The 14,832-nt window shown below is 43.2% G+C and overlaps 1 protein-coding gene across 3 annotated transcripts in view; it reads left to right on the plus strand.

Moving 5' to 3' along the window:
* Window positions 1-2,157: 2,157 nt before the first annotated feature.
* CDRT1 (CMT1A duplicated region transcript 1) overlaps window positions 2,158-14,832 on the plus strand; it is a 28,428-nt gene continuing 15,753 nt past the window's right edge. For 2 of the 3 annotated variants that reach the window (XM_023514019.1, XM_003791069.2), the window contains exons 1-7: window positions 2,158-2,850; window positions 4,762-4,926; window positions 6,259-6,459; window positions 6,556-6,683; window positions 7,415-7,537; window positions 8,323-8,432; window positions 11,387-11,587. In XM_023514019.1, the coding sequence (XP_023369787.1) occupies window positions 2,343-2,850; window positions 4,762-4,926; window positions 6,259-6,459; window positions 6,556-6,683; window positions 7,415-7,537; window positions 8,323-8,432; window positions 11,387-11,587 (1,436 nt within the window). In that variant the 5' untranslated portion in view covers window positions 2,158-2,342. The remainder of the gene's footprint in view (window positions 2,851-4,761; window positions 4,927-6,258; window positions 6,460-6,555; window positions 6,684-7,414; window positions 7,538-8,322; window positions 8,433-11,386; window positions 11,588-14,832) is intronic. The other variant, XM_012806062.1, reaches the window with a different exon arrangement.

Below are 14,832 nucleotides of genomic sequence, written 5' to 3' on the forward strand. Positions count from 1 at the left end.
ACATGATCCTCTACTGGAAAATCCCAGAAACTCAACTTCAAAACTCTTAGAAGTGATCAAGGAATATAGCAGCATCTCAGGATATAAAATCAATACTTACAAGTCAGTAGCTTTTATATATACCAACAATAGTCAAGCTGAAAAAACAATCAAGGACTCTATTCCTTTTACATAGTGTCAAAGAAGATGAAATATCTGGGAATTTACCTAACAAAAGATGTGAAAGATCTCTATTAAGAGAACTATGAAACTCTGAGAAAAGAAATAGCTGAATATGTTATAACAAATGGAAAAACATACCATGCTTATGGTTGGGAAGAATCAACATTGTTAAAATGTCCATACTACCCAAAGCAATCTGCAGATTTAATGCAATCCCTATTAAAGCACCATTGTCATACTTTAAAGAACTTGAAAAAATAGTACTTCATTTTATATGTAATCAGAAAAAAACCTTGAATAGCAAATACATTACTCAGAAATAAGAACAAATCAGGAGGTATCACATTACCAGACTTCAGGCTACACTATAAATCTATAGTGATCAAAACAGCATGGTGCTGGCACAAAAACAGAGCGGTAGATTTATGGAACAGAACAGAGAACCAAGAGATGAACCCAGCTACTTGTTGTTTGATCTTTGACAAGCCTATCAAAAATATTTAGTGGGGGAAAGACTCCCTATTTAACAAATGGTGCTGGGTGAACTGGTTGGAGACCTGTAGAAAGCTGAAACTGGACCCCCACCTTTCACCATTAACAAAAATTGATTCTCACTGGATAAAAGATTTAAACTTAAGACATGAAACTATAAAAATACTAGATGAGAGTGCAGGGAAAACACTTGAAGAAATTGGCCTGGGAGAATATTTTCTGAGGAGGACCCCCTGGGCAATTGAAGCAACACCAAAAATACATTACTGGCATCTGATTAAACTAAAAAGCTTTTGCACAGCCAAGAGCATAGTAAGTAAAGTAAACAGAGAACCTTCAGAATGAGAGAAAATTTTTGCAGGTTATGCTTCCGACAAAGGTCTGATAACTAGAATCTACAGAGAACTCAAACTAATCAATAGGAAAAGAATAACCCCCTTTCTATGTGGGCAAGAGACTTGAACAGAAACTTCTCTGATGAAGACACATGCATGGCCTATAAACACATGAAAAAATGCTCATCATCCATAATCATCAGAGAAATGCAAATCAAAACCACTTTGAGATATCATCTAACTCCAGTAAGATTAGCCCACATCACTAAACCCCAAAACTACAGATGTTGGCGTGGATGCAGAGAGAAGGGAACACTTTTACACTGCTGGTAGGAATGCAAGCTAATACAGCCTTTTTGGAAAGAACACTCAAGGAACTAAAAGTAAACATACTGTTCAATCCTGCAATTCCTCTACTAGAGGAATTATTTTATTTTACAACAAAGACATTTGCAGAATGTTTATTGCAGCCCAATTCATAATAGCCAAGACTTGGAAACAGCCTTAGTGCCCATCGATTCATGAATGGATTAACAAACTGTGGTATATGTACACCATGGAATACTATGCAGCCATAAAAAGATGGAGACTTCACGTCTTTTATGTTTACCTGGATGGAGCAGGAACATAACTCTTCTTAGTAAAGTATCCCAAGAATGGGAAAAAAAGTATCCAATGTACTCAATACTACTATGAAATCAATATGTAATCACCTACACACTCATATGAATGGCAAAACATAACTATAGTCCAGAAAGTAGAAGGGAAGAGGAGAGAGAGGGGAGGGGAGGGGCAGGAGGAGGGAGGGTATTTGGGGACCTTACCTAATGTGCATGATGCAATGGTACATTTCAAAACTATTAAGAAATGAGTATAATTGTCATGGATGTGTTACTTAGTTCTATGTAAGCATTTCACATTGTATATCAAAGCAGTACCCTGAACCCCATAAATGCATCACTGTAAAAAGTTATTATTTAATAAAAAATAATAATAAATAAAATAAAAGGAGTCTATGTGTTACTTAAATTTGACTAACAGCATTCATGTTCTAGAAATGAGATGACCAGCTCTTTCAGAATATACAGCAACTGCCCCTGCCTAGCGGTGTCAAGTTTAGGAGACTTACGGTAAAGCCATGTTTCCAAGGAGGTCAGTACAGAAAGCCAGACTTCTGTTGGCAGTTTCTGGGAGACTTACACTTTCCATCCATTGCAGCCACCATCGTTTTTTTCTCCAGAAGTTTATAACAGAAAAGGCTCTGTTGGGGTATTCATCTGTTTCCCCTGTTCCCCTGGTGTTTGGTGGTGTTGCAAATGGGCAAGGCTAAAATGAGCTGGTTATCTCAGGATCATGGAAAGCCTGGAATCAAGGTTCAGGAATGCCCCCTATTTTCGTTGTGAGAAGGGAAACGATTCTGTCTCCGTGTGCCAGAAGTGTGAGACGTGTGTCTTGGCTTGGAAGATCTTTTCTACCAAAGAGTGGTTCCGGAGGGTCAACGAGATATGGCAGAGGAGGTTTGTAGTCAGCATTCTGGAGCAGTTAAATAGCTTGTATTTGTTACACTATTTCCAAAATATCCTTCAGGCCACACAGGGGAAGGATTTCATCTATAACAGGTCCCGGATCAACCTCAGCAGGAAGGAGGGGAAAGTCGTGAAGTCCTCCTCCTTTAACCAAATGTTGGATAAAACGGTGGAACAGAAGATGAAGGAGACGCTGTACTGGTTTGGGACCAGCACTCACCGGACCAAGGCCCATTACACCCTCCTGCTGCTGCAGATGTGTGACCCCAAGTTACTGCTCACTGCTGCCAATGTGATCAGGGTCCTGTTTCTGAGAGAGCGGAACAATATCTCAGGTAAACAAGGCCACAAAGACTAGAAAGACTTCAGGGGCCTGTAGGGAACTGCAGGTGTTGGTCTGTTCAGGTAGACAGGGAGCGTCCCGTCCCGGCTGCAGCATGGGGTTCTCTGAACGGACACCTTGTCCTGACACCTGATCCTGTTTACCATAGGAGAAATGGAACAATGTAACTTCCTTCTAAAAACCATAAAGTAGCAAGTGCAGGAGGAAATATAGAACGTTTAAATGTCAAACATTTAAAATGGATTTCTGCCTCCTGTAGACCCAGAAACGGCTGGTCCCTGCTTGTGACCACTTAATCCAGTGTTGCTCCTGCTTTAAAGGTTAGGCTGGGCTTGAGAGAGGCAAAAAGGGGAAGCTGCTAGATTGTTCTGCCTTTAGCTATAATGCACAGAAGCCAGGCCATGAGGTTAGACTTTGGGGCTTTCTTTTTCATTCATTCCACCAAATTCCTTGCTTACACATAAGAGCAAACCTCAAAGTTGAGTTTTTGCAAGGCTGGAACTCAAGCCCCACCGGTGATAGAAATTTTGTACCTTAAAGACCCCAAACTCTGCACCCATGCACCTCCTGCCCCTGTGCCTCGCCACGTGGACCCCCCCCCCACTTTAGGACCCCTCCTAATCTCAAGTCTCCGGCCTCCCTTCTGGTTTCTTTGGCTTCCTTGAACCAACTGGCCAAATACATGGAGGGTAGCAGTTCTCAAATTGCATGGAGATCTCCAGAAGGGTTTGCTGAACACAGACTTTGGGGCTCCTTCCCCAGAACTTCTGACCCAGCAGGTCTGAGGTGGGGCCCGGGATTCTGAATTTCTAACAAGTTTCCAGTGGATGCCCATGCTGCTGGTCTGGGGACCTCACTTTGGGAATCACTGGTTTAGGGCGTTAGTGAGAGAATCTTGCAAACATCTAGCCAGCTGGTTCAAGGAAGCCAAAGAAACCAGAAGGGAGGCCAGAGACTTGAGATTAGGAGGGGTCCGGGAGTGGGTGGAGCATGTGGAGAGGCACAGGTGCGGGCGGGTGCACGGGTGCAGAGTTTGGGCTCTTCAAGGCACATAGTTCCCATCACCAGTGGGGCTTGAGTGTTGGTCATATTTGTACATTAATGGAATCCTAAAGAATTTGAAAGCTGGATGGTCTAGGGGGCAATTAGATTAAAATATATGTCATTGACTTCTTCAGTGTGTCAGGGCTGTAAAGGAGGCACCTATAGAATGAAGACCTGGCAGAAAAAAATTAGAGAATCCTAGTGTGTCAGAGCTATAAATTAGTTTAGAGATCAACCAGTCCAATTCCTTAATTTTATAGGCAAGGACACCAAAGTTCAGGGAATTTGAGGGACTTGGCCTAGGTCACCCAGCAGTGGGCTGAAAACCAGGAGCTCCTCCTGAGCATCTTCCCCACTCTGTCGGAGGGAGGGCCTGCTCTGTGCTCCTCTTCCAAAAGCTTCGCCAGGCACCCCAGAACAGGCTATTCATACTGGAGCTGTGTAAGTCCTCTTAGGGGTGTGACAACCTTCCTCTTTTCCTGGGGAAGATTCTCTTTACAAAGTTTCATGTGACTCAAGGGCAGTTATTTCTGCCATTAAAGAAAATTCAGCAAGAGCTTCCAAAAAGCAGTCCATCTGGAGGCTCCTGCCCATGACCCTTTCTCTTTCTCTCTCCAGGAATATGGCAGGCCTTTCATACATTTTGCATCGGAGATGGGCTCAACATCAAAGGGGGGCTTGCCGAGATTTTTCTATGGAAAACCCAGAGACCTCAAGCAGAGACAGATATAACTGCCCTGTTCTCTTCTGTGTATATTTAAAAGAAGGAAGGAAAAATAAAACTGTTTCTCTCCACCTCATTTTCCTCCACACACCTGTTCTTTAGAGAGCGACGTTTTCTCGGCCTCTTGTTTTTCAGGGCTCAAGAAAGACTCCTCCGATGTGTATTTTTCGCCCGAGAGAAAGTACAACCCCCAGTCTGAGACCTCAGATGTCTATTGGGCAGTCAGAACTCAGCAGACATCCTTTCCTTTGTCCAAAGCCCCAGAAGGTGAAAATGTGCAGGGAAAAGCATCTGATCTTGGTAAGTGAGCTCATAGCAGGTGAGATGGGGAAGTCCCAGTGGAGCTGGAAGGCTGGCAGGACAGCAGCATCTGGGGGTGGCAGACTTTGGAAACTGACATTCTCACGGCCCCTACAATGTGTTGGGGGCTTTGATATTTTTTTTCCCCTCATCTAATCCTCATAGCTGATGAGGCGAGAAGCAAGGACTAAAATTGGCACAGGTTTCCTTCCACCTCTCGGGATGGTGTCTCCAACAGACACCTGAAGATAAAGATCAGAAGGGAAGGTGTCAAGGATTTCCCCTGAAGACCCCTGCCCCAGGCCCACAACTCATCAGCAGCCCCTGAGTGCCAGTGTGGTGGGCAGTTCTAGAATCCAACCCACCAGGGTCTATTTTTTTTTTTTTTTAAGACAGAGTCTCAAGCTGTCACCCTGGGTAGAGTGCCGTGGGGTCATAGCTCACAACAACCTCCAACTTGGCCTCAAGTGATCCTCTTGCCTTAGTTTTTCTATTTTTAGTAGAGCTGGGGTCTAACTTTTGCTCAGGGTAGTCTCAAACTCATGAGCTCAAGCAATCCACCCACCTGGGGCTCCCAGAGTGCTGGGATTAAGGTGTGAGCCACTGTACTCAGCCTACCACGGCCTGTTTTTGTAGCCTTGGATTCAGTCTTGAGGAGGGAACAAAAGCAGTGGGTCCCTGACCTTAGGGTCCCTCCTAAGTTGTTTTTGTGTTTTCATTTTGTTTTGTTTTTGGCTTTTGAGAGAGTCTTGCTCTGTCACCCAGCTAGAGTGCAGTGGTGTCATCACTGCTCCCTGGGCTTAAGGGATCATCCTGCCTCAGTGCCCTGAGTAACTGGCACCACCCCTACACCTGGCTGATTTTTCCTTTTTAGTAGAGACAGGGTTTCACTCTTTCTTAGACTGGTCTTGAACTCCTGAGATCAAGTGATCCTCCCACCTCAGCCTCCCAGAGAGCTAGGATTTTGAAGTCTGATAATCACTCACATAATGATTCTCCTGCTTCAACAGTGATCAACATATTAGTACTCTTATTTCATCCCCCATTTTGTAAATTGTTTAAAGTTTTTTCTTATTGGGATATTTTCAAGGAAATTCCAGACACAACGCCATTGCAGACTTTGCTAATATAGACGTCTCCTTAAGCTGAGAAGGCTGAAACGTACATGTACGTTTGGGTCAGGAGTCTCTATTTTCATGACGAAAATCCAGTTGCTAAAGGACAGATGTTAATGTGCTTTATTTTGGGGAGAGATTTGGTGAGGACTTGTTCTCAGCTGAGAGTTTATACAGAGACAACTCAACCCTGTGTCTTTCTCCGGCTTCACTCTAGAGGGACAGTGGAGGAGTTCGCTGCAGTGTATTTCTGAGATGAACAAGCTGTTTTCTGGGGAAGCGGGCCTCAGCAAGCTGGGGTACGACCCCTGCAATCTGTTGATTGACTTGGATACTGTCAAGGAACTGTCTTCTGGGTTCAGCAAATACCGAGACTTCATCCGTCTCCTGCCCATCCACCTCTCCAAGTACATTCTAAGTATGCTGGGGTGCATTAGGGGATTTCTCAGACACCTGCCATCCTGGCCCAGTGCAGGGGTTTCTGGGTCAATCTTTGTTTTTTTCTTTTTTTCAGGAATGCTGGATAAGAACAGCCTGCACAAGTGTTTCTTCGTGAGCCAGCACTGGGCCATCGTAGCCCAGCAGGTCAAGATGGAATTGTCAGCGCAGAACTTCATCCAGAACCAGATTACCATTTTGCAGGTACTCACTGCCCGGAGCCCAGCCTCGTGTCCACGTCGAGACTCCCCACCTTTTCCATCTCCCTGGTAGGCCTCACTGGCTTCCTGCTCCACCTCGCAGCTCCTGAGGTATCTGCAGCCCCTTCCTTTTAGTCTGGATGCCTGTTGACCTCATGTACTTTCTCATAATCAGTGAGGCTAGGACGGGCGACTTGCATAGAAACCCCTCATCAGCAGAGAGGCAGAGCCTTTCCAAAAGCTCACAACACAGAGAAGTGTTCTGCCCCTGGGGAGTTTTATTGTAGCTTACGTAACAAGAAGGCCACAGATGTGTTTCTGCATCAGCCTCAGATGCCATCTAGATGTCTACAAGCCTCGGCATATATGTTTAGGATAAAAGGCAACCTTCCTCCAACTAGTGACTCTTCTTAGTTCCTTTCTGGAAGCCTCACCCTAAACCATGGGTTCTTGGTAGGTTGGGTTTTTTCTCAGCAGAGACAGATGACAAAGGTTAAAAAGGCAGCAGGTGCAATGAGGCTGCCGTGGTGCAGAAGCTGCTGCCCTCTCCCACTGGCCCGTCCGGGTGTTCAGTGTCTGCCCTCCTCCTCCATTCAGACTGTGCATACTGTCGGCCTGCCGGGCCTTCCTTCCTCAGCCAGGGATTGCATATTTTGCCAAAAACAGTTCTTCCTTTCCTCCTAGAGAATAGGAACCAAGGGTAGCCATTTTCTAATTTTTGGTTTTTTTTTCCAGGGGTCTTACTCAAAGGGAATAGATCCCACTTATGCCAATAAGCTTCTTATCCCAGTCCCGAAGGTGGTTGATGACTCTAAACGCGGGCGTGTGAAAGGCCAGAGATGGAAGCTGAGAACGAAGGTGGGTTCCTGTGGCACCTGGGGCAAGTGGCTATGATGGTCACATTGGAGGCTCAAGTCCAGACTCAGTCCTCAAATAGGGACCAAGAATAGTGGCACTACCTGGGAGACCAGAGTCCCCTGTGCTGCTACCGACTTGCAGTGACTCCAGTCTTGAACCTTGATTTCCTCATCTGTTGAATGAGCGTGGTGATCTGGTTGTTCCCTCAGTGTCCTCCCTTACTTCACACTCTGTGGCCATGTTTTGGGGGTCCATGCCCCAGATCATTTGGGGCAGAGTTCCAGGCCATAGCTGGGCTTGTTCTTAACCCTATCAGCTTCTGCCTCTGGGATGGTCCTGAATGTCCATGGCCTAGAATGAATCCAGCTTTCTTATCTCTCACTTCCAAGTTCATTTTTGTGCCAGGATAAAAGGGTAAAGGAAGAAAAAAAAGAAGGAAGGAGAAAAAGAAAGAAGAAAGGAAGAAAAAGAACAAAGAAAGGGAGGAAGAAAGGAAAGAAAGACAGAAGGAAGGAGGAAGGGAGGAAGGAAGGAAGGGAGAGAGGAGTAAGGCAGTAAGGAAGGAAGGAAGGAAAGAAGAGAGGGAGGGAGGAAAGAATTGGGACCCTTGACTCAACACTTCCTGTCCCATGGACCACCTTGCTGCCTGCTCCTAGGCCCCTCCCTTCACACATAGGAGAAGCTATAGCCTTCGGAGGAAGCATCCCTGGGCCCTGAGTTTCTTGCCAGGGAGGACTGTGGGTAGAGATGCCACCATGCTTTGACTCCACGTATTCCCTTGTTAGAATGACTACAACCTGTGGACTGCATACCAGAACCAGGAAACTCAGCAGGTCCTGATGGAGGAGAGAAATGTCTTCTGTGGGACCTACAATGTCCGCACGCTTTCTGACACGTAAGTACCAGGGTCAAAACCTAGGTCTTCAGGGACCCTGGAGTTACTCACACTGGCATCTCAGGATTCCCCCAGCCCTCATTTCCTTGGAAGGGCAATCCACTCCTCCTCACCTCAAGCTCCAGCTCTGAAGCTTCATGAGATCCCATGTGGACCATTGGTGGTTAATTTTGCACCATTCTTGGCAGTGGGTAGAGGACATTCTCCCTTTATAAATTCTGGGTATACTGACCAACAACCTTTTGCACAAGTCACATTCATGCAATACTTATTTTCTTTGAGATACTTCTATTGTTTTGTTTTGTTTAAAAAAAAAAACAAAACAGAATCTTGCTGTGTCATCCAGGCTAGAATGCAGTGGCATCATCATAGCTCACTGCAAACTCAAACTCCTGGGTTCAAGTGACCCTCCTGCCTTAGCCTCCTAAGTAGCTGGGACTATAGGAATATACCACCACACTCAGCTAATTTTTCTATTTTTAGTAGAGACAGGGTTTTGCTTTTGTTCATGGTGGTCTCAAACTCCTGACCTCAAGCATTCCTCCCTCCTTGGCCTCCCAGAGTGCTAGGATTATCTTTATTACATACGCTTATTATCTTTATTATATATGCTTAGTGGGAAAAAAATCCTCCAAATGGTGAGAAAATGCACAGAGAAAAGCAAAGATCCCCTATAATATTGTTACCGAGGAATAACTACCATTAATATTGATGTCTATTCTAGAATTTTTCTTTGCATAAGTAGCACATACCATATATATGTGTATATATATATGGAGAGAGAGAGAGACAGACAGAGAGTCAGTCTCACTATGTCGCCCTGGGTAGAGTGTTACAGCTCACAGAAACCTCAAACTCTTGGGCTCAAGCAATCCTCTTGCTTCAGCCTCCTGAGTAGCTAGGACTATAGGTGCCTACCACAAGGCCCGGCTATCTTTTTTTTTTTAAGAGACATGATCTCACTCTGGCTCAGGTTAGTCTTGAACTTCTGAGCTTAGGCAATCCACCCACCTTGGCCTCCCAGAGTGCTGGAATTATAAGTGTGAGCCACCGCACCTGGTCCCTACCATTTTTTTTTTTTTTGACACAGAGTCTCACTATGCCACCCTCAGTAGAGTGCCGTAATGTCACAGCTCACAGCAATCTCAGACTCTTGGGCTTAAGCGATTATCTTGCCTCAGCCTCCCGAGTAGCTGGGACTATAGGCGCCTGCCACAATGCCCAGCTATTTATTTATTTTTTTTAGGTTGTAGTTGTCATTGTTTGGCAGGTCCAGGCTGGATTCGAACCCGCCAGCTCTGGTATATGTGGCTGGTGCCATAGCTGCTGAGCTACAGGCACAGAGCCAGACATACCATATTTTAAGTAGAAATGGTGGTATGCTACATGCTGTTCTGGAACCCAGCCTAGCAAATTATCATGAATATTTTTCCATGGGAAATATGAATATTATAATAATTGCACAGTGTCACATGATTTGGCTATAGCGTAAGAAATCCCTTTAATAATTAACTTTCTGTTGTCTTTTAGGTATTGCATTTCACTCTTTATTCACAAGGTTTTGGGAAAGCTACCTCTACTTTATTTTCAACCATGAATCTTATTAACAAATTACATCTTGATAATACAGGATGTCCCAAAGGTTGCCATACATAAAGAAATAAACATAATCATATTACATTTTCTTATATTTATATATCAACATATAGAGAAATACTTTGTAAAATTTTGTGCATCTTTTGTAGATAAAGGCCCATTTATCTCCAGTTTCCCATTTTCCCCACGTATGTATGGATGTACGTGTGGGACATTGGGGCATCCTGTAAACCGGTCAACGCAGGGAAGCTAGAGCATAAAGGGGGAAGGCAAAGTTGGATAGTGTGGCAATGACTGCTCTTTAGAAGGGATGGTGATTTACTGAACTCCAGATATGACAGAATGAAGACAAAAATACCAAAAATTGCTCCTCCATTTAGGGTGATCTACATCCCTGTTTACCGGAATAATCCCACTTTGTTCTGTGGTCCTGGTCTACTTAGTAATAGTGTCCCCTTCCATAACGAATAAGTCTCAGTTTGGACAATAAATTATGTGGTCATCCTGTTCATTTCTTACCTATTTGCTAATAATCGTATCATTGGAAAATAGGTCTTATTGGACTATAAACTCATTGCAGGCAAGGTCCATATCTTATTTATCTTTATACTTTCCATGGTACTGATTAGCACAGGACTGTGCTCATTGGATATTGGTTAAAGGAAAAAAAAAGAAACACATGTATAAGGCTTCCCAACAGTGTTTCTCGAGGTTTTCCGTGAAAGTTTTCCATGGTCAAATAAATCTAGGAAATGCCACATCTTTTCTCTTGGGGATTTAGCATATGTTAGCAGCATTTAAAAAAATAATAGTTTTGCCTTATGTCTTTAGGCTTTAAAAGTACCTGAAATGAATTTTTCTTTTCTTTTCTTTTTTTAGAGACAGAGTCTCACTTTATTGCCCTCAGTAGAGTGCCCTAGCATCACAGCTCACAGCAACTTCCAACTCCTGGGCTTAGGCAATTCTCTTGACTCAGACTCCCAAGTATCTGGGATTACAGGTGCCTGCCACGGTGCCTGGCTATAGTTTTGTTGTAATTTGGCCAGGGCTGGGTTCGAACCCACCACCCGTGGTATATGGGGCCGGCACTCTACCCATTGAGCCACAGGCATTGCCCTGAATTTTTATTTATTTATTTATTTATTTTTTCTGAAATGAATTTTTGTCATGGTATGAGGGCAGGGGTCCCTCAGGGCCTGCCCATACACGTTCTTGGCCTTGCCTTCTGTGGCCTCCCTGCTGAAAGCCCTCAATGCTCCATTACACTACTGTTGTAGGTGAAAGTCACAGGCTAATTAAGTTCCAGGAAGGACAGGAACTCAACTTTCATGGATAATCTTTTTCCCCTGGCAACTCAGGTGGGACAAAAACAGAGTCATCTACTATGCTGGGGGAGATTTGGTGGCTGTGTCATCTAATCGGAAGATCCATCTTCTGGACATCCAAAAAGTGAAGGCGTTACCCATCGTGTTCCGCGGTCATGCTGGGAGTGTCCGGGCCCTCTTCTTGCAGGAGGAGGAAAACTTTCTCGTAAGCGGAAGTTATGACCTAAGTATCAGGTGAGAGATCCAAAGACGTTAGGATCCCCATCCCACCCAAAGCCTGAAGGCAGCTCATGGATGAAGGGTGCATGATTTTTTCTGTTTATATTTATTGAAAAGTTATCCTAAATGATACTTATTTCTGGAATACCCGCAACTTATTTTTGGCAATGTAAAAGGCAAGAATTTATATCTTGTTTAAACTTCGAATGAGATAGATTTATAACAATTATCAGCTATATTTTCATAACCATGAATCAGAAAAGGTTTCTTTTTTTAGCATTCATAGACAAAGACATAATTTATATTTCTTCTCTTAGATTCCTTCAGGGAGAAGTAGTTTGTGTGTGTGTGTTTGGCAATGAAATACAGTATAGAAGCAAAATAGTGTTTAAAAATGTATTTATGCATGTGTTTTTAAACAGGTTAATAAAAACTCAGGCCAAAAAATAGGACAATAGGACATTACCATTCTCCAAGCCCTTCACATGTCTCTTGCTTTTTTCTTCCTTCCAACCAGAAATAATGTTATCCGAAATTTTATACTAACTATCCCTAGTATCTCTTTATAGTTTTCACTTCCTGCTTATGTACCTCAGAATATATTCATTACTTTTGCCCATATTTGACATTAAATCATATTTTAAAAATTTGATTCTTGCATTGAGCTATGTTTTTGAGATTCAGTCGTATGATTTGGGTAACAGAAACTAATTTCCTTTATGGAGATACAGTATTTTATTGGGTAACTCATTATGGACATTTGCATGAGTCTAGTTTTCATTCTTTCAGAGAATGCTGCCACAGACATGTTGTCCAGGGTCCACATGGATGAGTTTTTCTTAAGGTGTTAGTTAGTAGGGAATCCCTAGGAAGAAGTGCTTAACTGTTTTCCAAAGTGGTTGTAGTAAACACCCATCAGCAGGTTAGGGAAATACCCTTTCTTATTAATCCTCACCAATTCTCAGTACTGTCAGTCTTTAACAGTTCTGTTAATCGGGCATTAAGTAAAATTCACTGGGTTTTTACTGGAGTTTTAGTTTTAAATAATTACTAATGAAGTTAAATACCTTTTTCTCTCTCCCTTCCCCTTTCCCCCTTCCTTCCCTTCCCTCTCTCCCTCCCTCCCTTCCTTCCTTCCTTTCTTTGCCAGAGTTGGCATCATAGCTCACAGCAACCTCAAACTCTTGGGCTCAAGCAATTCTCTTGCCTCAGCCTCCCCAGTAGCTGGGACTACAGGCATCTGCCACAATGCCGGCTATTTTTAGAGATGGGGTCTTGCTCTAGCTCAGGCTGATCTAGAAATCCTGAGCTCAGGCAATCCACCTGTCTCAGCCTCCCAGAGTGCTGAGATTACAGGCGTGAGCCACCGTGCCCAGCTTTGAACACCTTTTCATATGTGTATTAGTTATAGAGTTCTCCAAAGAAACAGAACCAACAGGATAGTATATACATAGAAGGAGATTTATATTAAGGCACTGGCATTGACCACAAAGGCTGGCAAGTCCAAAAATCTGCAGTGTGGGCCGGGAGGCTGGAGGCCCTGGAGAGCCAGTGGTGCTGCTGAGTCCAGAGGCCATCATCTACTGGACAGTCCCCACTGGCTTAGGGAAACCAGATTTTTGTTCTACACAGGCCTTCAAGTGAATGCATGAGACCCACCCACATTACGAGTCTGCTTTACTCGGAGTTCACTGACTTAAATGTTAACCTCACCCCAAAACACCTTCCAAGTCAACATGTAACATTAACCATAATAATATTTTTAGAGCCATTTGTGATTCCTCTTCTATGACATTCGTGTTCTGTGGCTTTTTTTTTCTGGAATTTTTTGTTGATCTATCTTTTTCTTTTTGATTCATAAGAATTTTTTTTTTTTTGTAATTTCTGGATTCTCTATTTCTGTGTTGCAAATTTCTTTTTCCAATTTGAGATTCTTCATTTCACTGTCTTTGGTGCCTTTTCGTGAACAGAAATTCTTAACTTGGATGTAGTAGCCTTTGTTAATGGTTAATGCTATCTTTGACATGTTAAGATTCCTTGCCTACCTTAAAGATGTGAAGATAGCGTCCTGTGGTGTCTTTTTTTAAAGTTTTTATTTATTTATTATTTATTTTTTGTTTTGCCTTTCATCTTTATGTCTTAAATCTACCTGATTTTTGTTATGGTATGAGGTAGGAGTCCAGTTCCCCATCTTGTTTTTCTGTCTCCCTATTTGGATCTCCAATCATCTCAGCACCTTTTATGGAAAAGACAATCTTTCTCTTCATTGTTCTGTGTTATTGGCTTTGTCATGAGACAAGTGTCTGTGTATTTCTATTTCTAGATTCTCTATTCAATTTCATTTGTCTCTTTAGCTATCCTTGGTCAACACCACACTATCTTAATTACTTTGGATTTTAAAGTCTTCAAGTGGGGAGGGCAAGTCCCCATCTCGTTCATCTCTAGAGTGTTTTAGCTATTCTTGGACCTTTACGCTTCCATCTACATTGTTCTTGGTTTTCATTCTGTTTTGGACCTCGAGTGCAAAGGATTGAGCTGATTATACTTCTCAGTTCATTCCACATTACTGGTCTGTACAAGGCTCCATTCCTGTTTTATTTTATTCCTTCATTCATTCAATTTGTCTCTGGTCTTCACGCTTATTCTCTTCCCTGCGTGAGCTACCACCTAATCTTTCTTTATGTGGCACTTTTGATTTATGGATGTTCTTTCCAAATGAGTACCGAAGTACTTGGTACTTGTATCTGTGATTCACGTGGTATTGTGGTAGACCTCTCTTGGTTTGTAACTTTTGCACCTGCCCTATATGTCAAAAAGATTCATCTATGTTATCCTTCATCAGGTGAGGTGTTTACAGCTGTTGTGTAGCAGCCCATGGTCCACACACACATTTTACCTACTGCTTCTCTATGATGGTCGTGGGTTGTCTCCAAACACTGCCTCATTGAGCATCTTTGTGTATGTCCCTTTGTGGATGTTGTGAGGTCTTTCTTTTTTTAAGGAATGTGTACCAAGGGGTGGACCTGCTGAGGTGTAGGTTAGGCAGCACCTGATTTAACTAAGAAGTCCCAGACTAAAGTCCAGAATGATCACCCTGGTCTGCACGCTCACTGCATCTCTACTTCCAGACCAACACTGGACCTGGTCTAGCGTTCACGTTCCTGACAAATGAATATGTGTGAAGTCATTCCCACGTACATTACCCTGCTTGCTAAGGAGTGTGCTTATTACCTTTGCGACTTCTTCTTTTGCAAATTGCT

This window comes from Otolemur garnettii, unplaced genomic scaffold (assembly GCF_000181295.1).
Source record: "Otolemur garnettii isolate 467f Iridium unplaced genomic scaffold, OtoGar3 scaffold00046, whole genome shotgun sequence".
NCBI lineage: Eukaryota > Metazoa > Chordata > Mammalia > Primates > Galagidae > Otolemur > Otolemur garnettii.